The sequence below is a fragment of the Trichechus manatus genome, unplaced genomic scaffold (assembly GCF_000243295.1).
Source record: "Trichechus manatus latirostris isolate Lorelei unplaced genomic scaffold, TriManLat1.0 scaffold00005, whole genome shotgun sequence".
NCBI lineage: Eukaryota > Metazoa > Chordata > Mammalia > Sirenia > Trichechidae > Trichechus > Trichechus manatus.
Window position 1 is genome coordinate 26,901,790 of NW_004443941.1, and position 25,920 is coordinate 26,927,709.

Sequence of the window (25,920 nt, forward strand, 5' to 3'; positions counted from 1 at the left end):
TTTGTGAAATGAGTGATCATCTTTTATAATTTTTGAGGGCTATCAATGAAAACCCCCCCCTTTTGTACTCAGTATTAAAATTAAATGATTAGTGTGTGCTAAGAAACCAGAATATCACCATTGCAGTTTTTAACTGATGATTAGATCATAAACTTTTGGTGAATTTTTATAAACCAGATCCCTGAACTCCATCTTTGTCTTTATTAGCGATGTGGATGATTCTGATGCACAACCTCTTATTGAGAACTGCTGACCCAGTAGATCACCAGGGACCCTTGAAGCCCATATTCTACCTGGAGAACCAGTGCTTCTGCAGAACATGTCCTACAATTCCCTTTTTTGGTCCCTTCTGCCATGTCTGCCTAGTTACTGTAATAGATGAGAACATTACAGAGTTTACTGAGAAGCAGGACTTAAAGCTGTTCATCTTATGTACGAAGAGATATGGTCACAGAACCAGCTAGAAGTAAAAGAGGAAGGAGTCTTCCTTAACCAGCTGATGATTGGTTTAATCAACTGTAACTAAATTTTCCCTTTTCTTTTCTATAGGACAGTCCCAGAAATAGTCAAAGGAAGATAAAAATGTGAGTACCATTATGCATTAAACATATTTTGAAGTGACGTTTAATTTCAGACTTAGTTTGTCAGCGTCATTTATTAAGTCTTCAGTATTAGTAGAGGATTGTATACTCTTATTTGACTGGAATTTCAGAAGAAATAGAAAACTTGGTTAAGGCTCACAAAAAGCTTGAACTCCACAAATAAAGAATATTAAATATGTGGAGAAATCTTTGAATACTATGCATACACTACACTATAGACATAAAATATTATGTGAGTATTATTAAAGCAATTGGTCAAGGGCCTTACTTTTGGATAAGACTCACAGAGCAAGTGGGCTTGGAGAGCTATTTACAAGAGAAGTGCATTATTTTGTAGACAAGTAGGTGGGGTAGAAATAGCGTAATAACTCAGGTTAAAAAAAAAAAAAAGACCAGATATTATTTAAGTTATGGCAAGTTAGTTTTTTATTTTTTAGCTGAAGAGAAAAGGCAGGATATAAATACAGTCAGAAATGAGTGAGAGGGCAGGAGGAGCCCTTCTGAGCCACCAGTATGACTGAACAGTAGGTAGACGTGTTGAAGAAGGATGATTGCTGATATGTATGTGTGAGTAGAGAAGAGAGGTCTGTGTTGGAAGATCAGGCCATCAGCCATGGTTATTGTGGCACTGAGGAGGAATAAGGAGAATTTGTGAGAAAGACTATAAAGGAAGAGTCAGCATGACTTGAAGGAATAGAGTTACATCATTTGGGTGAGAGGGTGAAGAAGAGGTAAAGGAGAAAAGATGTGAAGATTGCTTCTGTTCTGGATGGGTTGCAGGAAAGAATTGTGGCACTGATGGTGTTGAGGAGGTTGAAGACTTGTGGCTACAGAGAAGCTAACAATTTGGACATGTTTAGTTTTAGGTGGTGGTTGAACTTCTACTTGCAGGTGGCTTATGGCCAGGAAGAAGTGAAGTACAAAGGAGCAATGACTAGAATGATGGTGCAAGGACATGTGCTTCCTGAGGTGTTGAGTCTGGAGGGAGAAAAGGCGAGGCTAGTGGCTCACCAGCAATGATGTGTTAAGGCAGTAAAAGGAACCAGGAAAGGAATGAAAAATTATTCGACGCTGGAGGAGAACCACAAGTGTATAGTTTTATAAATAAAAGCGTTATTTAACACGTACTATCCTGTTGTTTGGAAACCCTGGTGGAGTAGTGGTTAAGAACTACGGCTGCTAACCAAAAGGTCAGCAGTTCGAATCCACCAGGCTCTCTGTGGAAACTATGGGGCAGCTCTACTCTGTCCTATGGGGTCGCTATGAGTCGGAATCGACTCGACGGCAACGGGTTTTTATATGCAGACAATGGAGCCTTGGTGGAGCAGTGGTTAAGAGCTCAGCTGCTAACCAAAAGGTCAGCAGTTCGAATCCACCAGCTGCTCCTTGGAAAACCTATGGGGCAGTTCTCTCCTGTCCTAAAGGGTCACTATGAGTTGGAATTTACTCAATGGCAGTGTTGTTTTTTTTTTTAATCCTGTTATTCAGGCAGCTCTGGTGGCAAAACTGGTTTGTGCTCAACTACCAACCTAAAGGTTGGCAGTTTGAACCCACCCAGTGGCTCCACAGAAGAAAGGCCCGGTGATCTGCTTCCATAAAGATTATAGCCAAGAAAATCCCATGGAGCAGTTCTACTGTGTAACACAAAGTGTTGCCATGAGTTGGAATTGACTCGACAGCAATGGATTTGTTTGTCTGTTTTGGTATCCTGTTATTCTAATGTCCCTGGATGATGCAAACAGTTAACACGCTTGGCTGCTAACATAAAGTTCGGAGGTTCGAGTCCATCCAGAAGCACCTCGGATGAAAGGCCTGGTGATCCACTTCAGAAAAATCAGCCACTAAAAACCCTGTGTAGCACAGTTCTACTCTTGACGTGCGTGGAATCGCCACAAGTTGGAATTAACAACAACTGGAATGAGAAGCTTGTTATTTTAATAAAAACCTGTTGCTGTTGAGTCAATTCTGAATCATAGCAACCCTATAGTGACCCTATAGGACAGAGTAGAACTGCCCCATAGGGTTTCCAAGGCTGTAATCTTTACAGAAGCAGACTGCTACATCTTTCTGCCTTGGAGTAGCAGGTGGGTTTGAACCAGGCTGCAGCCTTTCAGTTAGCAAGCAAGCACTTAACCACTGCACTACCAGGGCTAATAGTTGATCCAAAATATAAGAAGCTGAATACAGGGCATATTGTTGTTGTTAGTTGCTGTTAAGTCGATTCTGACTCATGGTGACCCCATGTGTGCGGAGTAGAACTGCTCCACAGGGTTTTCAAGGCTGTGACCTTTGGAAGCAGATCACCAGGCCTATCTTCCAAGGCACCTCTGGCTGGGTTCGATCCTCCAAACTTTCAGCTAGTCAAGTTATATTTGATTTCAGTTTCATTTGAGTTTTACCTTCTCTTCTTATTTTTTAGAAATTTGGCACCTAAATTTGATTGTCTTGAAGCAGAAGAAGTCAAGAATAGCAAGTATACTATGAACTCCAGGTAAGAGGGAATTGTAAAATAGAATTTGTTTAAAGATATGTTTGTTCATTCAATAAAAGTTTCTTAAGGGCTCATTGTACATCAGGTAAATTAAATTATATTTTCACCCGAACAGTTTAAATTCTTTTAGCACAGTTGGGCCCATGAAGGATCGTCTCTTAGAACAGTAGGGTTTAGAGAAATCTAAATGGAACATGGTAAATGTAGATCTATGTGATGCTTATGTGGATTTCAGTGACATCTGTGGAACTTTCTAATACTGAAAATAAACATGCTAGAAACCAGTGATTGCCAAAAAAAGATATGTGGTGGGCACCCTCAGAGAGTGAGAGGGAGGTTGAAGGGACAGGGCTCTGGAAACTGTACACTTGCAGGAACCAGAATGATGCATTTGAATATGTTTTCCTGTTTCCAGCTCCATACCACATTTCACTGGAATAAAGGATTTCTTTGCTGTAGATCATGTGTTTGGCTTTAAATGAAATATCTAAAAAAAGAAAAAAGGGCCCTGGTGACACAGTAGTTAACAGCTCAGCTGCTATCCAAAAGGTCAGCAGTTCATATCCACCAACCGCTCCTTGGAAACCCTATGCGGGCAGTTCTACTCTGTCCTATGGGGTTGCTATGAGTTGGAATCAACTTGAGACGGCAATGGTTTTTTTTATATGCAGAGAATGGAGCCCTGGTGGAGCAATGGTTAAGAGCTCAGCTGCTAACCAAAAGGTCAGCAGTTTGAATCCACCAGCTGCTCCTTGGAAACCCTATGGGGCAGTTCATAGGGTCGCTGAGATGGAATCGACTCCACGGCAACGGGTTTGGTTTTTGTTTTTGTTTTTGTTTTTGTTTTTGATGCAGGGAATGGAGCCCTGGTGGCACAGTAATTAAGAGCTCAGCTGTTAACCAAAAGGTCAGCAGTTCAAATCTACCAGCTGCTTCTTGAAATCCTGTGGGGCGGTTCTACTCTGTCCTACAGGGTCGGTATGAGTTAGAATCAACTAGATGGCAACAGGTTTGGTTTGGTTTTGGTATATGCAACAGGAAGGCATTGAATGCAAGTTTAAAAAACAAGAATCAGCAAATATTTATTAAGCACCTAATATATGCCTGGTGCTGTGTTAGGCCTTGGGTTTACGGTAGGAACTAGAAGAAACAGTTCCTGCTCTCATGGAGTTTGCAGGGATGAGCAACATTAAAGACACAGTTACATTAGTAAGTGTGTAGTTACAAACTTTGGTCAGGCTGTGAAGGAAAAGTGATGGAATGGTGAGAAACTAAAATAGAACCCCTGGATTTCAAGTGAGGGGTGAGGTAAGCCTTCTCTGAGGTTGCGTTTGTGGGAAGGCCTGGAGGAAGAGTTAGTCCAGGAAAGTGGGGGGGTTGGGTGCTAGGAGAAGGGAAGGGCATGTGGGAAGGTTAAGGTGGAAAAGGTAGCTGTGAGTGTTCAAGAGGCAGAGAGAAGGCTGTGTGCTAGGAGTGCGGTGAGCAAGGGCACAGCACCATGAGGCAAGGCTGTGGCCAAGTCATGTGGCACCTTGTAGGCCATTTAAGGGATGTATTTTTTTGCTAAATGCAAAGGCAAGTGGTTGGAGAGTTTAGACAACAGGGTGACATGGTCAGACAAAGTTTTATTACTCTGATTGCTCCATGGATCATGGATTGGAGTGGTGGCCAGAGAGGAAGTGGGGTGTCCAGTTAGGAAGGTACTGCAAGAGCTGGTAGAAGCTTGGACTGGTGTGAAGATGTTGGAGATGGAGAAACGTGGACAGATAGCAGAGAGATGTTTGGAAGTAGAGTTGTTAGGGCTTCATGATGGAATGTGGGCCACGAGGGGAAGGGGAAAACCGGGTCATTATAAACCTAGGCAGACTCGGAACGTATGCTCATTTATCGATTGAATGCAACATGGCTATTCTTTCTGAAGTTTTAGACTTGTATTAAGATACTTTACTATGGCTTTTGTACAGCCAGGAGGTAATCTGTGTTAGACTGTCCATGGCAAGTGGAAGGGGAGGGCCTTCTAGCCTTTGTGATTCAAGAGTTTCTGTGACATGGACCCTCCTTATTCAGAAGGAGAGAATCTTGTTTGTTATACATTCGATTTGACAAGTGTCATTAAAAGAAAAGGAGGTGGTGATGGTACCTCAGAATAACATATGATATTTATCTTTTAAGGTTTGTTAAGGATTTTGAAGAAATAGAACCAATTGGCACAGGTGGATATGGCCAAGTTTTCAAAGCAAAGCACAGAATTGATAAGAAGACTTACGTTATTAAACGTGTTAAATATGATAATGAGTAAGTAGTAAATGTTCTTTTTTCTTAATGAGAAGATATGTTGAACCTACTCTATTCTTTTTATGTTTCTCTCTTCTCCATTTTCTTCTAACATTTTTTTCTTTCTGGTCTTCCTTAAAAATTTAATTTTACCATCAGGAGCTTGACTTACTTTGAAAAGATCTCATTGTGCTCTCATTATTTCAGTAGAAAATGGATATTCCATTGATCATACTTCTGAGGCTGTCTTGGTGAATAGAAGTTATAGAATCATATGGCTGAAGGTGACATTTAAGATTTTCTAATCTCATCTCATTTTACAGATTAGAAGACTAAAATCTAAAGATGTGAACTTATTTGTCTAAGGGAAAAGCAAGTTGGCAATTGTTCTGGATATTGCTGTATAATACACCACTGAAAACTGAGGTGGCTTAAAACAGTTTATTATTATCTCTCGTGGTGCTGTGGATTGGTTGGGCTCATCTAGGCAGTTCTCACTTGGAGTCTTCCATGCATTTGCAGTCAGGAGTCATCTGAAAGCTTGACTAGGCTGGATGTCCAAGGTGGCTCTCTCACATGGCTAGCAGCTGATGCTGGTGTGGGCTGGAAGTTTAGCTGGGACTGTTAACCACAGTGCCTCCACATGGCCTCTTCACATGGGCGGGGCCTCTCACAGCTTAGTGGGTAGGTTCAGAGAGGGATTGTTCAAGAGACCGGGAAGAAACAGCGAGGCTTCTTTTGACCTAGTTAGTCCTGGAAGTCCCAGAACGTTACTCCCATCCCATTATACTGGTTAAACAAGTCACTAAGGAGGCACAGTGGTTAAAAGCTATGGCTGCTAACCAAAAGGTCGGCAGTTTGACTCCACCAGCCACTCCTTGGAAACCCTATGGGGCAGTTCTACTATGTTTTATAGGGTCAGTATGAGTGGGAATCGACTCAATGACAGTGGGTTTGGAAGGCCAGCTCAGATTCAAGGTTCAAGGTAGATAGACAATACCTCTTGATTTGAGTACATGTGAGTACAGGGAGGGAAGGAACTGGTGATGACTGTCTTTGGAGACTACTACAGTAACATAGTGGAGATTTAGAATTCATCCTTTTGAATGTCAATCCACTGTGTTACCACTATAATCCATTGCTTCCTATGATTATTTTATGTTATCTGCTTTCCTGCCCACTGTATAGTAGAGCCTCCTCAGGAGGAGAAACGCACAGGAAGGAAGTCTTTAATGCCATGTCCCCAGTGGATGAATCTTGCTTGTTGCTTTCTGGCAGCTGTTACTGTGTGCAACTTAGCCAGACTGATCTCTCAGGGACTAGAGAAGGGGATGAAAAAAGGATCAGGTCTAAGCAGAATAACAAGAGCAAAAGAGAGGGGGCATGGAGTCCTAGGTGTTCCTTACCCCAGTCAGTCGAGCCTCCTTCCTGTCCCCTGTACAATGCCTTGCAGTTGAAATACCCTCATACTTACCATCAAAACAGGGCTTATTGGGGGAAAAGGTGAGCCATTGTTTAGGAGGAAGTGCATTTTTGTTTATGGTGATGGGAAATTTGGCAACAATTATGGGTGATGGGTATACAACACGATTAATGCAATTGATAATCACTAAATACCTGTAAATGTTGAATTGGCAAGTGTTGTGTTTTTTATATATGTATATATGTATTTTTTTTTTTAGCAATAAAAAAGGTTTTTTTCCTTCTTCATTGTTCTACTTAACAGGAATGAAGTACTGTTGTTTCTTGTGTACACTAGCAATTTTAAAAAATGATAATAGTGTTGATAAGGGTGCAGTATCTTGGACATTTCTGGTGGCTTTGTATATTGGTACAACACTTTTAAAATTGGAAATATTAATCTATAGCCAAAAATATACGCTTTGATCCAGGGATGTCCCATCTGGGAAGCTATTCTAAGGGCATTATCTAAATTATGGAAAAAGCTATAAAAGAATGTATAAATCACAATGTCATTTATATCAGTGAAAAATTAGAACAAACAAAATGGTCCAGTAAATTTGTTGTTCTTTCCTCTAATCAATCATTTAAAAATTAAAAAATTAAAAATGAGGGTTATATACTGAAATATATACAAATGAAATGATATGACACTAGAAGTTTCTTCAGAATAGTCCAGGGTAAGATGAGGAAGTGGGTAGGAATATAGATGAAACAAGCCTGCCAGGAGTCAGTGAACTATTTCAGTTGGTGATGGCTATATACCAAAAAAAAAAAATCTGTTACCATTGAGTTGGTTCTGACTCTTTATACTAGTCTCTCTACTTTTTTTGTATTTTTGAATCTTACATAAAAATTTACAAGTGATGGTTATACAGATTGTGTAACAACAAGGAAAATTGTAAAGATACCATGCTATGTGGAAAAAATAGGATAAGTATTATATACTATCATAAGAAATATGTAAAAATACATTTGAAGAAAGACTATAAGAAATAATACAATATAGTAACTGATTGTTTTAGGATTGTTGAAGTATGATAAGCTTTTCTTTATTGTTACAAATTTTATGTAATGTAGTTGTCTTAGTTATCTAGTGTTGCTATAACAGAAATACCACAAGTGGATGGCTTTACCAAAGAGAAATTCATTCTCTCACAGTCTAGGAGGCTAGAAGTTCAAATTCAGGGTGCCAGCTCTAGGGGAAGGCTTTCTCTCTCTCTGTCAGCAATGGAGGAAGGCCCTTGTAATCAGTCTTTCCCTGGTGTAGGAGCATCTCAGTGCAGCTACCCCGGGTCCAAAGGACACGCTCTGCTCCTGGCACCACTTTCTTGGTGGTATGAGGTCCCTTAGTCTCTCTGTTTGCTTCTGTCTTTTATATCTCAAAAGATATTGATTTGAGACACAGCCTAATCTTGTAGATTGAGTCCTGCCTTATTAACATAACTGCTTCTAATCCTGCCTCATTAACATCATAGAGGTAGGATTTACAACACTTGAGAAAATCACGAGATGACAAAATGGTGGAAAACTACGCAGTACTGGGGATCATGGCCTAGCCGAGTTGGTATACATTTTGGGGGGACACAATTCAATCCATAACAGTAGTTATAGAAGTTTTATAATTCAAAAAAAAATTGTAAAATGTTTCCTTATCCTTCCTCATCCTTGAAAATCTCAAATTTATTTGCTGTATTTAGCATGGAATTGTCTTAGCTCTTGACTATGCCGTACTGCAAATCTTCCACAGTCCTCAGCGAAGTCTCATTTTCTCTGCATTGATGATGTCCTTTGTGTATTTTTGCCACATATTTAAAATTCTAAAGTAGGTTCTTCGTGTTGCCCAGATTACCTATCTGTACCAACCGGATGCAATTTGCTTATGAAATCCAAAGTAAGTTTAACATAAGCCTAAACAAAACGTAGTTTATGAATTAGCTCCCAAAATAGTATCATTGGCATTTCAGATACTACTATAAATGATTTTTTAAATTGGTGTTTGGAACTTTTTAAGTCACTGCTCTTTCTTTTATGTTGAGAGTGAGAACAGTTATGCTTTTTACATTTTTTTCTTTTGTGCTTTCCCAGCTTCCTCTTTGGACCATAAGCTCCTCGAAGGCCAACTGTTTTATTCTCGGAAGTTCTAAAACTTCCATTCAAAAACTCAGGGTGTGGAAAGCACAGGGGCTGTTTAGTCAGTGAGCGGAGATAGTTGTCTCCTGTTACTCGAGGTATTTTGTAGTTGCTCTCAGGGATGTATACTGATATTTTCATTTTCTCTATTTCTTTTAACTAGGAAGGTAGAGCGTGAAGTAAAAGCATTGGCGAGTCTTAATCATGTCAATATTGTTCACTACCATAATTGTTGGGCTGGAGATGATTATGATCCAGAGATCAGCATAAATAAATCAAGGTAACTAAAAAAACATTCCCATAGCCATATTGGGAAGGGAGGAAATGGTCATTTTCTATGTGTGGGCTCCTGGATATGTCCATTAGTTATCATATTTAATAATCACAACCACCCTGAGAGATACTGTTATCTCTCCATTCTACAGGTAAGGAGATAATGAACAGTTCCTTGCTCCACTCCTTGCTCCAAACTTGCTTTAAAAACCCCTTTTTATTGTCCTCAGCTTTTTTCAAAATCTCAGGTTTAGCTCTCCTGACTCAATTGTTTAATGTATAGTCTTGGTCACGAGCCCCTGCTTCAGTACAGTATGAGTCTTATAAGGAAAATTTTAACAAGTTTTAGATGCTGCATCTGGAGGCTCCCTCCTTGACTGCCAGCACTTTTCTGCCCTTCTCTTAGGCCCCTGATGGGAGGAGTACAGTCGAGGGGTCTCTCTCAAATGCAACCATACAACTTATGGTGGGGTGGTAGGTGGTGAAAATGATTTTAAGACAGTGAGCTGTGATGGGGCACCCCGCCTTCCGTCACTCATGTGTTGTCTCAGTAAGGGACTGCCAAAGGACTAGGGGTTCTAAAGAGATGGCATCTGCCTTTGAAAGTTACCCTGTGTTTCTTGGGAACAATCCTCTCCCGGAAATCCTGAAGCCATTGGAGTTCTGTTCATTCATTTTCTCCTGAGAGACGGCCCATTCTGCATCCCACGTAGTTGACAATTTTATTATCAGTTTCAGGAGTTATTGACCATCAGCATATAGGACTTCTTCAGCTTTCAGCAAACTCTTGGCTACATCTTCTTCTTTTCTAGCCAGCATGTTCAAAGAATATAAATTAATATTATAACCAACTTAACTGAGTGAAAAAACATGGCTAGCAAGGTCAGTCCTCCAGCTTATAGCCCATAGCGATTTGCTGGCACTTCTCTTAGTCTACCTGAACTTGTATTGTTGTTTTAGGTTTGTTTCTTTTTACCTTTCTGCTATTGGACTATAATTCCCATTATGGCAGGGACGGTGTCTAACTCATTTTTTCACCTCTAGATGCCTGTTCTGTGTCTTTCATAAAATATATGTTCAATAGATCGATAATAAACTTTTTCAAGTTTGCTTTATATAATAAAGATTTTGAGTTTTCTATGATTCCATTGTATTAATGCTCTTATTCCTATCTATTAGCAAAGGTGACCAAGGACTTTCAGCATTAAAGCATGGGTAGGCTGATACTTTATAAATTACCTGAACAAATAGAGCTTTAGACTTCTGGGATCTTCTCATTTACTAAAAATGGTTTATTATATTTTGATTCAAATTTATTTATTATATGTAGATTTCTGTTTTGATACATGTTTCAGGGTTTGTTAAGAAGATAAGGTATAATAAAAAAGAGCAAGTGTATTTTTTTACAAATTTATTTTTATTGCTACTTTTAACATACTGTGAATTTTATATCCAGGTCAATGACTAAATGTCTTTTCATCCAAATGGAATTCTGTGATAAAGGGACATTGGAGCAATGGATTGACAACAGACGAGACAAGAAATCAGACAAAGATTTGGCTTTAGATTTATTTGAACAAATAACAAAAGGAGTAGCTTATATACATTCAAAACGGTTAATTCATAGAGACCTTAAGGTAAGTGGGAAATGTACTTTGTTAGGAGCTTTTAAATATAATTTACTAATTATAGCGTCTGTGTGTCTGTCTACCTTCTCCAACACACAACAGATCTCCTCTCTGACATCAAATGCAAATGCAGTTCTTCTTCCTCTGACCCTAACCACCAGAGCGAGGTCAGTTGTCACAAGTTAAACAAACTGCCAGTTCTGCTCAAGACTTCAGATGCCAGTCCAGCACAACTAGATGGTGCCCAGCTGCCGCCACCAACTGCTCTGACAGGGTTCACAACAGAGGGTCCCAGACAGAGCTGGAGAAACATGTAGAACAAAATTCTAACTCACAAAAAAAGACCAGACTTACTGGCCTGACAGAGACTAGAGAAACCCTGAGAGTATGGCCCCCGGAAACCATTTTAACTCAGTACTGAAGTCACTCCTGAGGTTCACCTTTCAGCCAAAGATTAGACAGGCCCATAAAACAAAATGAGACTAAGTGGGCACACCAGCCTAGGAGCAGGGACTAGAAGGTAGGGGGGGACAAGAAAGCTGGTAATGGGGAGCTCAGGGTCGAGAAGGGGAGAGCATTGACATGTCATGGAGTTGGCAACCAATGTCACAAAACAATATGAGTATTAATTGTTTAATGAGAAACTAATTTGCTCTGTAAATCTTCATCTAAAGTACAATAAATAAATAAATATTTACAAAGGAAAAAGAAAAGACTTCAGATGCCAGCCATAAGCTTGGGAGTTCCCAGGCCCCCCTCACTTCTGACCTGCTGGCGACAAATTTGGGAGCTTCTCCTACCCCAGGTTCAGTAATTCACTAGAACAACTCACAAACTCAGGAAAGCCCTATACATACAATTAAGGTTTTAGTACAACAAAATGATACGAATGCAGACATTCATAGGACGAGGTCTGAAAGGGTCCTGTAACCGGACTGTTGTTCCAGGTCCGCTCCGCGCAGCCATAGAGACACGAAAACGGGTGAAAGCGAAAGAAGCAGCTTTATTTGGTTGGCCAAGCAAAGGAGCACACCGGGACTTGCGTCACCAAGATGGCTGCCAGAAAGGGAGTTTATATGGGTGAAGTAAATTGGGTCTGGGGTCTTCAGGAAAGCCTTGAGGTGGGGCCAGCTTGCTGATTGGTCTGGCCCAGAAAGGCATTCCTGGGGCAGTCCGGCCTTTCTGCACTTGCTCAGTCTAAAAAGGAGGGGTCTCTCAAACCGATCTTAGGCTCAGACCCCTCGGTTCTGAGAGCCTTCTGCCAAACTTGGGCCGCTATAGTTTGGTTCCCTCCGGTGGGAGAAGAGTTCCGGGGTCACCCAGAGGACAGGGGTCAATGGTTCTGTGCATGTCAGATCTAGTTCTTGCCAGTTTCAGCTCATCCTGCGACCTAAGTCTCTTATTTTCCTCAACTTGGCGGACTACAGGAAGCATACTTAAATAAGGAGATAGCTTAAAGACAGGGAGTTAGTTCCTATATCACATAAGATGGCAGGCACAGCCCTTTGCCTATTGAAGATGGTAGGCAGGCTGCCAGTCCTAGTCCCCAACACAGAGCTTGTATGTCCCAAAGGAAGCGCAACCTTAACAAGCATTGATGTCTTTTATTAACTAGGAAGTTCAGTGAGCTTCAGTGTCCAGAGTTTTTGTTGGGGTTTCATTATGTAGGAATGGTTGATTAATTATTACCCACATGGTTGAACTCAGTTCCAGCCTTGAACCTTTACCTTGAGATGTGGCAGATGTCTTGTGATGGGCCTTTCTGGCCTGGCCAGCCCCCACCCAAGAGTCGTCTCATTAGCATAACAAAGATTCCATTCACTTGGTAAATTCTAATGGTTTAGAAGTTATCTCTCGGGAACCAAGGACAAAGACCAAATTCCTTGAAGAAAGTTAATTGTATACCCCATAGTAGTTAAAAATCCATCTTCTCTAGTTTTAGAATTTATGATTGATTGATAGTCATAAGGAAATGATATTTCTGAGGTTAGACTGGGTCTAGAACTTGCCACAAATCCCATTCCATAGAACCTCTCTGAAGATCTGGGCTACTGAACTTCTTATGACAGTGAACCCTATAGAAGACTCATTCAGTCATGGTCCTATTTGGCTGATAGTCATACTCCAGTTGTAAACTCTTAGAGCTTTAGTATCCTGAACATTTCCATGCAAATAATTATTGTGACTGGCACAACCAATGGGCTGCCCTGTCCTGGCCTCTGCTGCCAATCGGGCATGGTTGGTGGCTGCAGATTTGGGAACACAGTTCTCCCAACCTCTTAGCCATTACTCTTGAGGGCAGTCACAGCTGCTGTGCCCAGAGTCAGGTTTTTTTTTTCGCATTTGGTTAGATATTTCTGCTCCATGATTGGAAAATCTGAGTAATCCAAAACTTAGATCGCGGTATCATCCTTTAGTATTTTTATTTTCTTCTGGTTTCCTAGCTTCTTTCATGGTCTGGACCAACAGTTTTCCCATTTTTCCTTCTCATCAAAATGAAAGAAGAGAGAGAGAACAGCTATTCACAGTCTCCATACTCACTTCCCTGTGATTTGCCCACTCCCATCACAAACTAGGCAGGCTGAATCCTATCACTAAACCTTTGCTCACGTTCTCACACGCACCACTCTTCTGCCTGTCTCTGGCACCGTTTCCTTTATATAGCCTTTCCTGATCACTCTAGAGGCCTTTCCCTTTTGTAGACAGAAGCATCTTATCTATATGGATTTTGGCCGTCTACTTACATCATCTAAAACAGCCAGGAGTGCGGAACAAAGCAAAAAAGTTCCTGGAGAAAAATAAGCATCCATGTATATAGTGGGTGTTGAACTAGATAGGAATAATAAAAATTTTTAGAAAAAACAGTTGCATTCATGTTGACTCTGACTTATGGCAATCCCATGTGTGTCAGAGAAGAACTGTGCTCCACAGGGTTTTCAATGGCTGATTTTTTTTTAGAAGTAGATCACCAGGCCTTTCTTCCAAGGTGCCTCTGGGTGGACTCAAACCTCCAACCTTTTGGCCCTTAAAAGGTATTGCCACCTTGGTCTGCTCAGGGGCTGGATGTCTGGCGCCTCAGTGTGTAAGTCCATCTAGTTCCAATATCTCTTTTTAACAATACCTGAAGGCGTTCTTTAATGTTAGAACATTATAACTGTATTCAGAAGGGTAAGTTTAGAATGGCCATACCTTCACTTTGGAATAAGTCATACATATAATTAATAAGAAAGTAAGAACACTTGTTGATATACAGTAACCTGCAAATAAAGTACAGAAGTTTGGGTATTAACTTCCAGGCTGTCTTCAGGATGAATTAGTGAAACCTGCCACTGACTGTGGCTCTGGGAAGTGTCTTGGTCCTGATACTAACTGGATTCTCCTTTCTTCTACCACCTCATCTGTCCACTCTCTCCTGTACCCCACATCATCTGTGTCCTGAGTATGGAGTTATCTTTTCTTGGGTCTGTCTGCAGAGAATTTTTGCTCTATGCATGCAGGTACTCAAAGGTCAGACTCTAATGCTGGATCCTTCTTTCATCTTCTGCTTCTCTACCTCTTACTGCTACAGTTGCTGCTTTCTCTCATTTGAGAGAAGATGCCAGTGAAGGTGGGCACTTTTTTATGATGCTTTTCTAAATTCCAGCTGTAGGCGGTTTGCCACCAAATGGTCTTTACCCAATAAAGCCCCACTTTGTAAAAACTTTACAGTGTTTACCTCTTTATGTTGGAATCTTAAGAACTAGACCAAAGGTGCTGGTGAGAGACCTGGACACGGGTTTCTGGAGTGAGGGCTTACTATTTGTGGCTGCTTCTCTGTTGGAGGTTTGGTCCCCAAAAAGGTCTAGGGTCGTTGGTCAGCTTCAGCCTGAGGATGAGCCCCTGTTCCTTGAGTCTCCTGTATGAAGTTTGCACCCATTTTCTGTGCTCTACAACCACACATTTCACCTAATCATAACATCTGATTAGACAAAATGTGGCACTATTGCTTTTCTTTTTAATTTTAATGGACTCTAAACAATTGAGATGATGTTTTTACTATAGTCCCATCCAGTTTATATACTTAGACAACATCATCAACTCAACATCCTTTCTCAGTCTAGGACTCAGATGGGACAATTACAAACCTAACAGATTCCTACATGGTAACTTTAAGATCGTATAGGAGTCTCCCCTTGCCACACGCACTTTGTGCACATCTGTAGCTTTCCATGTATGTTATTGGCTTTAGGTTCCATTCTGTTCATTGAATTCTAACCTAACTGCCAATTTCTGCATGAGCCTTCTCAGGCTGGCTTCTTGGAAGCTCCTCTTGTAGACTTCTGCGGGCTCATGTCCTCTCTCCTCTCAGTTTCTTTACTAGGCCCTCTCATAACTGTTCTCCCACATCATCTGCGTGTGTATAGCCCAGCATCATATTGAAAGTCTAGTCTTTTCAAGGATGATAACATTGATTTCATCATCTATCTTTCCTTTTTTTAAAAAATTTGCTTAAACAATTACATGGAAAAAATACTTTGGTGCTAGCAATCAGCTTCCTGTTAACTTGGTCTCCAGGTAAGGTGAAGGGGTTCTATTTATTACATTGTCAAAGGCCTGGAGAAACTGACATAAACGAAGCCCCCAGGAGAAAGTCTGCACAGGATATTCTGCAGCATTTCTGAGAAAGGACCCATCTAGAGAATCTCAGAATTAGAAAAGATCTTAAGGGTATCTTCTTCAACCCTTATAAGAGCCTGGACTTATATATGCAACATTTCCACCAAGTGGGTGTCCAGCCTCAGCTTGTATACTTTCTGGAATGAGGAATTCTTTTTTTTTAATTAAAAATTTTTTTTTTATTGTACTTTAGATAATGGTTCACAGAGCAAACTAGTTTCTCATTAAACAATTAATACACATATTGTTTTGTGACATTGGTTGCCAACCCCACAACATGTCAACACTCCCCCCTTCTTGACCTTGGGTTGTGGGATGGGGAATTCTTTAACTCCTGTTCTTTGGACCACACAATGAGTAGTGTTGTTGTTGTTAGCTGCTATGGGGTGGAGTCTATCCACGATTCATGGTGATCCCACGCACAATGGAACAAAACTTCCTGGTCCTATGCAGTCCCCGTGACTGGTTGCGGATCAGACCATTGTGATCCATAGGGTTTTAATTGGCTGATATTCAGAATAGATTGCCAGGCCTTTCTTCCTAGGCTTAGACTGGAAGCTCTACTGAAGCGTGTTTAGTATCATTGTTATCAGTTGCCGTGGAACTGATTCAGATTCATCGCTACCCCGTGTGTGCTGAGTAGAACTGCTCCATAGGGTTTTCGAGGCTGTGACCTTTCAGAAGCAGATCACCAGGCCTGTCTGCTGAGGTGCCTCTGGGTGGGTTCAAACCACCAACCCTTCAGCTAGTGGTTGAGCACTTACTATTTGTGCCACCCAGTGACTCCGTTCAGCATCATAGCAACATGCAAGCCTCTACTGACATACAGGTGATAACTGTACATGAAGTGCATTGGCCAGGAGTCAAACCCCAGTTTCCTGCATGGAAAGTGAAAAGTCTACCATTGAACCACTACTGCCTCCATTAGTATATTAGAATATGTGAAAGCAAATCTTTTGGTCATTTCCATCCTCTACTCCCAGATTCATTTCCTGGCACCACAGAGAATCAACCCAGCCCCCACTTGACAGCTCTTCAGATATTTGAAGGCAACTATTCCCCCAGCCTTTTCTGCCGTTAGCTAAAAAGTTTCTTACTTCCTCCAGCTGACATTTTAAAGACCTGTGATTTTAAATTTCCTGACTTGGGCTACCTGTGTAAGGCTAAATGCCTGTGTAAGATTAAATAGGAAGACGGTATAAGTAATTTACTTATAAGTTAATAGAAAAATGGTTGTTGCTAAATATGATTCAGATATGTGGTAAAAGTTTGTCAAATTGCTATGTATAAATTAAATATATGTATTTTTTTCCTTAGCCGAGTAACATATTTTTAGTACATACAAAACAAGTAAAGATTGGAGACTTTGGACTTGTAACAACCTTGAAAAATGATGAAAAGCGAACGGTTGAAAAGGGAACGTTGCTATACATGAGCCCAGAACAGGTGCAGTCCCTTTCCTTTCTGTCTATATGTTTCTGACTTTTTTGGTTTTTTTAATTATACAAATAATAGCAATTCTTATAAAATTGAAACAGAGCAGAAGTATATAAAAGGAAAATGGAAAATTTCCCTTAACTTTCCTCTCTACTTCTGCTCTCATTGCTAGTTTGTTGTTTATCCTTTTAGATCATTTTCTGTGAATTATATAAAAATATACAAACAAAAATACATACACAAACATTTTAACATAAAAATGTACGCACATTTTTACAAGTATACTGTAATTTTGTGACTTTTTTCGCTCAATAATATAATCTTTCCATTATCCATACAAATAGATAGTACAAATAGTACATTCCTTTACCAACTGCATTGTATTCCAGAATACAGATGTACCATCATTTATTTAACCACGTCCTTATTGATGGGCATTTATTTAGGCTATTTCCAACTGTAGAGTCAGCGTGTCATGTTCCATAATGAGTGGGGTTAAGATTGTGATCGCAGTTGCACTGAATTCAAGGATTCAGTTGAGGAAAATTGACATCTATATATGTATTTGAGACTTTCCCAGGAAACTGGGATGTGTCTCACACTAATTCAAGTCCTCCATCAGTCAGATTTTGCAGGATATACTCTGGTAATAATAGCATGGATCCCCAATATCCTAATGGCTTACAAAACAGCACAGTATTATTCTTGCTCACATTACATGTTGGCCACAAGCTGGCTGCAGTTGGGTTCCATGTGTCCACTTCATTCCAGGGCCCTGGCTGAAGGAAAAACCCTATCTGGGTTATTGCTGTCCTCATGGCAGAGGTAGACCCTTGTGATGGCTTTTATTGGCTGTCCTCAGCGATGGCATGATCACTTCCACTCATGTTTCATTGCCCAGAGCCAACTGCATGGCTGAGCCCAAGGCAAAGTTTCTAACTTTTTACATTTACAAACATGTTATGATAAACACCAGCAGGGCAGTGAACAATTGGGAGCAATGATACAACGTACTTCAAGGCAGCCTTTATATTCTTTAATGAAGTTTTCACCAAATATTTTTTCTTTATGAAGATTGTTCATACTTTTTAAGCTTTTTCTTGAATATGTATAGTGTTTTTCTATTAAAATGGGATTTTTGTATCTAATTGGTTATTTGTGAGGCTATTGATTTGTGAATGTTTATCTTATATATAGACTCACTATTCCAATAGTATTTTTTTCCTCATCAGTTTCTCAATTTTATTGGTCTTTTCAAAGAATCAACTTCTGATTTTTTTAATTTATTTATTGTACTTTAGATGAAGGTTTACAGAGCAAATTAGTTTCTCATTAAATAATTCTAACAGTATTTTTGTTGTTGTTGTTGATCTATTGTCCATTTTTCATTTGGGGTTGTTCATTCTGTTTTTGTTATTGCCCTTTAAAGATGATTTTACTGATAACATATCTTATAAAATACCTCTTCTGTTTTGTTCCAAGAAGAAATACACCTTTGGGGATGGCTTGGACCATTTAGCACAAAACATAATTAAAGTTTTGTGAAGAGTTTGAAAGTAGAACACTATAGAGGGCTAACAGCTAACAGCTCCCTTTTAACTCCAACTTTATTAAATATCTCCTGCATCCTAGGTTGTTACTCTGAGAATTTTAAAATACAGTCATGTGCCACATAATGTCCCTTTGGGCAACATCTGAATGCATATACATCTCTGGTCCCATAAGTTTATAATAGAGTTCAGAAATCTCCATCGGAGAACAGGACATAGCAGATGTAACTGGATGTAGCGAACACAACAGCTTTCCACACACAACTTGTATCTCGTGTCTCTTGTATACAAAGCGATTGCACTGCCAGGCATATAATGGTACAGCACATATATAACTTAAAATACGTCTTGATAGTCATAATAAACACCTGTGTTACTGGCTTATGTATGTACTGTACTGTACTTTTTGTCATTATTTTGGTGTGAATTTTCCCTACTTATAAATAAAAAGTTTACTGTATAACAGTGTATGCTTCAACTCGTAGGCAGCAGCATCCAAGCTCATGTATTGCACGTCTATTGAGTGTTGTGGCATTATCTCTCTAATTTTCTTTCAAAAATATTACCGTGAAGTACATCATGCCTCTCAAATGCAGCAGTCCGTTCTTAAGTATGAGTTGTCTGTAAGTCGGATGTTTGTAACCCAGGGACTGCCTGTAATATGATGTTCGCACAACATCCAAATCACATAATGACCTGTTTCACAGGATGTATTGTGGATGTTAAGTGATGCATGGCTGTACATCATCATTGTGCTTTTCTGTTTCTTAGGTGATTTTCTAAAACTTAAAAGCACTTTATTGAGCAAAAATTTATATATAGTAAAATGTATAAATCTTAAGTATACATTTTTTAGTTTTGACAACTGCATATACCTCTGTAACCCACAAACCTATGAAGATGTAGAACATTTTCATCTCCCAAGAAAACTCCCCCCAGCCACTTTCCAGTCATTCCCTCCTCCCCACTGCACAGAGGGAACCTGGGTTCTGATTTCTGTCCCCATAGATTAGTTTTTTCTGTTCTTGAACTTCGTATAAATGAAATCCCACAGAATGCATTCCTTTGTATTTGATTTCTTTTACTCAAAGTAATGTCTGTGAGAATACTTGTAGTTGTTGCATATACCAGACCAAAACCAAACCCACTGTCATTGAGCTGATTCTGACTCATAGCTACCCTATAGGACAGAGTAGAACTGCCCCATAGGTTTTCCAAGGCTGTAAATCTTTATGGAAGCAGACTGCCACATCTTTCTCCCGTGGAGCAGCTGATGGGTTCAAACTGCTGACCCTTCAGTTAGCAGCCGAGCGCTTAAACACTGCACCACCAGTACTGGTAGATTATTCCTTTTTATTTCTGAGGAGTATTCCATTGTATGAATATACCACAATTTGTTTATCCATTTTCCTGTTGAGGAATATTTAGATTGTTTTTAGTTATAGAATATTACAAATAAAGCTTCTATGAACATTTGCATACAAGTCTTTTTATGGAAGAAGCATCTATGGTGATATTTTACTGTTTATTCCACATCTTAACCGCATGCTTACTTTAAATAATGGATCCAACAGAGGCAGAATTGGTAAAGGCTTAAGCTTATCATTTACCTATTTAGTATTAGACTTAAAAGTTTTTAATGTACGCTATATAATCTAGCATTCTTGGCCAATAATTATAATAATGTCTAACGTTTTTGAGTATGCCGGCACTGGGTGAAATATTTTACCCCTACTAGGCACTGTTTTTAAGGAGCCCTGGTGTCACAGTTGTTAAGCACTCTAAACTGCTAACTGAAAGGTTGGCGGTTTGAACTCACCAGCTGTTCCATGAGAGAAAGATGGGGCAGTCTGCTTCCGTAAAGATTTACATCCTTGGAAACCCTATGGGGCAATTCTACTCTGTCCTGGAGGGTCACTGTGAGTCAGAATGGACTCGATAGCAATGAGTTTTGGGTCTAGGCACTATTTTTAGTGCTTTACATGCTGTATCTCACTTAATCCCCACAACAAACTCTGAGGTCAACACTATTGCTATCCTCATTTTATAGTGGACATTAGTCCCACATTTACGGTTGAATAGTGGCAGAGCTGTGATTAGAATCTGGACAGTATGATTCCACAGCTTCTGCTAATAAACCTACATTGTTAAAAGATTGTGGTAAAATAACTTTTTTGGCTTCTCAATGCATGCATATTTATATTGGGTGAGTAACAGATGTCAATATCACATTTTGTTCTCTTCAGATGTCTTCACCAGAATATGGAAATGAAGTGGACATCTTCACTTTGGGGCTAATTCTTGCTGAGCTTCTTCACGTATGTACTACTGTTCAGGAAACAGTCAAGGTAAATAATCTCAAAGAAAGAATTAAGGGGGGGGAACAAATAAACTAAATTGCAAAAAAGAATTAAGGGACAAAAATTATTGACCATCACCTTCAAAGTGCTACAGCAAACAGCTCTTGTCCTTGTGTGAGGATGGGCTTGAATATTTCTAACTGCAAGTGAAATATGGATTTTCTCTATTTCAAGTTTGGCTACCATTTTGTTAAAGACCAAAATTTTTATCTTCTCTGGAAGGTGTGTACATCTCATAAAACTACAGCTGTTTCTTCTTATTCAAGTCAGCCAGTAAATTTTTATTGATTGCCTGCTTTGTGGAAGACACTATCCTAAGGGTTATATCAGTGAATAAGCCTTGTTCTCAAGGAGCTTATTTTCTAGATAGGGAGAATAAAAGAGAATGCAATACATGTTTTAGGATAGGGCATAAAGTGTTATGGAAGCAGCTAGAAGGGAGATCTTTCCAGCTGTAGGGATTTAGGTTTCACGAAGGCATTTAAGCTGGGCCCTGAAGGATCGGTTGGCTTCCAATAGTCCAGTACAGGGAGAAGGTGATTCAGGCATTCAGACAGGACCGTACAGGGTGTCTTTGGAAACAGCAGGTGGTGTCATTTTGCTGGAGCATATGAGGTACAAGGAAATGGTGGTTAGCAGAGCTGGGAAGGCAGGTTGGGACTAAATTGAGACAAGAATATAGACTTTCTTGTGTAGGCAGTGGGGAGCCTCTAAAGGCAGTGTTGTTGGTAAGTGCCATCAAGGCAATTCTGACTCATAGTGAGACAGGGGAGAACTGCCCCACAGGGTTTTCTTGGCTGTAATCCTTACAGGAGCAGGTTGCCAGGTCTTTCTCCTACAGAGTTGCTTGATAGGTTTGAACAGCCAACCTTACAGTTAGCAGCTGAGCTCTTAACCATTGCATCACCAGGGCTTCTCTCTAAAGGTAGTAGGCAACTGGAGATCTAAGTGTGAAGCTCACCTGGAGTCAACAGCCTTCTTCTCTGTAAAACGGGGATAATGAAAGTACCTATAGGACAGGGTTCCAGAAAGGATAAAGGGAGATAATGCATACAATGCACTTAACACTTGGTATTGGTGGCACAGTGGTTAAAGCACTCGGCTGCTAACCGAAAGGTGGGTGGTTTTAACCCACCAGCCGCTTCACAGGAGAAAGATGTGGCAGTCTGTTTCCATAAAGATTCATAGCCTTGAAACCCTACGGGGCAGTTCTACTCTTTCCTATAGGGTCGCTGTGAGTCAGAATTGACTCGATGGCAGTGGGTTTTTGGGTAATGTTAGGGATGGTTATTAGGTGTTGGGAGGGTGGGCAGAGAGGGTCTTACTTGCTTCTTGGCTAAAGAGAATTTCCCAGAGATCCAGAAGTATCCTTTAGTTAGCGTATCCCCAGTCTTTAGTGATTTCTAAGTTTGTTTTTCCTCCCAAGTAGATACTTACCTAATTACTATATCTTTTTATTTTCAGATTTTTGGCAAGCTAAGAAAAGGTTTCTTCCCAGATGTATTTGATCCCAAGGAAGTAAGCATTTAAAAGTAATCAGAATTTTATTTATTTCAGTGTTTTATTTCTTAATACTGATTCTCATTATCATTACAGAAAAATCTTCTACAAAAGTTACTCGCAAAAGATCCCAAGAAACGACTTCCGGCACCTGAAATACTCAAGACTTTGAATGAATGGAAGACTGGTCCAGAGGAAAAAAAGCCAAACACGTGTTAGGGCCCTTCTGAAAAAGTATCCTGCTGCTGCTTCTGATTCATGATTTTCCTTTAACTGTCTAAAATATGCTAGATGATATGAGCAGGTATTTACCTTCTGCTTTCATTTTTCCTCTTAATTTTTTACTACTGTTGCAGAAAAGTTTTCATTGTTTACATCAAAAGCATCCTTACCTTTGACTTTTTTTCTAGCTTATCTCTTTATTCTGAAAATCCTTCAAAATTTTTTTCTTATATCAATTAGTGAATCAATCAATAAATATATATTGAGTATCTACTATTTCTAGGCCAAGAAATACAAGACCTTCTCTGCCTTAATTGGCTTACAAGCCAGTTGGAGAAACATGATACCCATAAAAAGATAAGTGATATACAATCTCTTTGGAAAACAAGTTGGCATTATCTATAAAGTTGTTGTTGCATGTATGCTCAAAGCCATCATTTCCATTCCTACATACATCCTTATAAGAACATTCATAGAACCCTGTTTATAATAAACAAAAGAATGGGAAACAACCCCTAATGTCCATCATAAATAGAATGGATAAATACATTGTATTATAGTCACACATTGGAATACTATATAGCGGTGAAAATGAATGAATTGTAGCTAAGTGCAACACCATGATATATCTCTCAGGAACATAATGTTAACTGAACAAAGCAGATTACAGGAAGTACATACAGAATGATTCCATTTATATAAAATTGCAGAACATGCAAAAGAAAGTCATTTTGTTTAACTATCTAAACAAATGTGGTAAAATAAAGGAAAGGAAGGGAATATGAAATATTAAATTTAGGATAGTGCTTATCTCTAAAGTGGGAGGGGAGTGATATGATTGGGGAAGTGAATATCAAAGGTAATGGCAACTTTTTTCCTTAAACTGGATGTTGAGTCCACTAAGAGCTCCTGGGTGGTACAACAATTAATACGCTTGGCTGCTAACCAAAAGATTGGAGGCTTGAGTCAACTCGAGCACTTCGAAACAAAGTCCTGGCGATCTACTTCCAATAATCAGCCATTGAAAACCCTGCGGAAAACAGTGCTACTCTGACACACATGGGGTCACCATAAGTCATAATCACTAGACAGCAACTGGTTATTTTGTGTTCACTAATGTTTGCTACATAGTGATTCTTTTTATTTTTGTATCTATAATAACAAACACATTAAAGAGTAGATAACTGTGCTGTAAGGTAGTAAGTATGGAAAAAGTCAACCTGGAGGGATGAAATCACTTTCTACTGAGGTATCATGGTACAGGGCTTAGAAGAGACATTTCAGTGGGACATCCAGGTATGCAAGGGATTTGTGTGAGTAGAGGTGAGACCACTGGGGCAGTTGGTACACGCGTCATGAGTTCAGGAAGAGATATATTTGAGGAACACTGGGTATACTAGTTCGTTGCCCTCAATTGCTGTAGGAATGCCAGATAATAATTTGGGCTGCAACCTGGAAGACCTTGCAGGTTAATTTAAACTTTATAGCAACCAACTCACCATTCTAAATCTGCCGTGTGATTTTAGAGTATTTTTTAATGAGTCAAATTTAGGCTAAATAGAAAATGAGAAAAATCACAGTAAGAGAAGATATTTTTATAAGGACTTAGAACTATTTTTGAAGTGTTAATTTAAAAAAAAAGTTAATACTTTTTTCAACTCCCAAAGCAGAAATTAATTAAGGCAAGGTTTATCAATGTATGCTAAAACCATTGGCTGAAAAGGTGTTGGGGAACAGAATCTTACAAGGAAGTAAATGTAATCCCATAGATGATATAACAGTTATAAAGGGAAAAATGTACCTTTCCAATGGAAAGATCACGGGATCGCCACAATAACCAAGTGATCAAAATGAGCATCACTGATAGTGGGAAAACCTAACAACATGAGCCTCCTATTGTGATACAAGAAGAATTATACAATATCAGCTATTTAGTTTTCTTGTCCACAGTGTTTAACTGGAATTTAATCATGAGGATATTATTAGACAAATCCTGACTGTAGCTCATGCTATAAGATAATTGACTGGGCTTCTCAAAAGAATTAATTCCATGGAGGGGTGGGGAGCAGGGAAAACATTCTAAATATAATGAGCATATTCTAAATATAAGATAAAGAGATATAATGACCAAATGCAATGCTTGAATCTTGATTGTGTCCTGGATATTAAAAAGGAAAAAAAAAAAAAACACACACACAGCTATGAAAGACATTTTTGGGACAATTGAGAACATTTGACTGTGGACGTCACATTAGATGACATTATAAAATAATTGTTCATTTTCTTTGGTATGATCATGCAGCAAAGTGTCTTATCCTTAGGCAATGCATGCAGAAATACTTAGGGGTAAAGTGACATGATGTCTGAAACTTCCAAGTGTTCAGCAAAATTCAGTATATATATATATATGTGTGTGTGTGGATACATATATATCTAAGAGATAGTCTTTTTAAGAAAAGCACAATATCGTCACGCTCAGTAAAATTAATGAGATTTCATTAATTATCATCTAAGGTATTCAGTTTTCCTATATCAAATATCTCTTTTTCCTGGTTGTTTACATCAGATTCCAATGTTGCATTTGATGTGTCTCTTATAACATTTACCTGTTTTGTTTTGTGTTTCTTTTTAAATTTCCTCTTGCCATTTATTTGAGAAATAAACTGGATCATATGTCCTGTAGACTTTCCTCCATTCAGGATTTGGCTGATGGTACCCGCATAGTGTCATGTAACATGTTGTTCTATCCATCACGTTACCTATGAACTGGTAGTTAGATCTAGAAGTTTCATTGGATTCTGGTTCTTTTTTTTTTCCCCAAGAATACTCCATAGGTGATGGTGTATACTTTCTACTGTATCACTTCAGGAGGAACATGATGTCTGATTGTTCCACTTTCAGTGATGTTAAGACTGATCAGTGGGTTCAGGTGGTATAATCCATTATGAAGCTTCCTTTCAACTAATGGTTTTAGCAGTTCTGGGTGAATGTTGCTTGGACCCATTATTTTATTAAAACCAAGCCCCCTGCCCTCGAGTTGATTCTGACTCATAGCAACTCTATAGGGCAGAGCAGAACTGCCCCATAGGGTTGCCAAGGCTCAGCTGGTAGAATTGAACTGCTGACTTTTTGGTTAGCAGCTGAGCTCTTAACCACTGCGCCATCAGGGCTCCATTATTTCATAAGGAGTTGCAAAATAGTGGTTTTCTGATTTTATCAAACCTCTTGCATTTATCATCTGTGATTCTTCTATAAGAAGTTTCTCAGTCTAAATAGGAAAGATGGGGTAAATATTTGATTTATCCATTTTTAGAATAATTTGGTGGCCTAGCA

At 39.4% G+C, this 25,920-nt stretch overlaps 1 protein-coding gene across 5 annotated transcripts in view; it reads left to right on the forward strand.

The window, feature by feature from the left end:
• EIF2AK2 (eukaryotic translation initiation factor 2 alpha kinase 2) overlaps nucleotides 1-24,785 on the forward strand; it is a 47,352-nt gene extending 22,567 nt beyond the window's left edge. For all 5 annotated transcript variants that reach the window (XM_023735979.1, XM_023735991.1, XM_012556690.2 and 2 more), the window contains 9 exons: nucleotides 550-584; nucleotides 3,022-3,093; nucleotides 5,266-5,388; nucleotides 9,125-9,241; nucleotides 10,691-10,871; nucleotides 16,836-16,964; nucleotides 20,752-20,853; nucleotides 22,330-22,383; nucleotides 22,462-24,785. In XM_023735979.1, coding sequence (XP_023591747.1) covers nucleotides 550-584; nucleotides 3,022-3,093; nucleotides 5,266-5,388; nucleotides 9,125-9,241; nucleotides 10,691-10,871; nucleotides 16,836-16,964; nucleotides 20,752-20,853; nucleotides 22,330-22,383; nucleotides 22,462-22,584 — 936 coding nt within the window. In that variant the 3' untranslated portion in view covers nucleotides 22,585-24,785. The remainder of the gene's footprint in view (nucleotides 1-549; nucleotides 585-3,021; nucleotides 3,094-5,265; nucleotides 5,389-9,124; nucleotides 9,242-10,690; nucleotides 10,872-16,835; nucleotides 16,965-20,751; nucleotides 20,854-22,329; nucleotides 22,384-22,461) is intronic.
• Nucleotides 24,786-25,920: the final 1,135 nt, after the last annotated feature.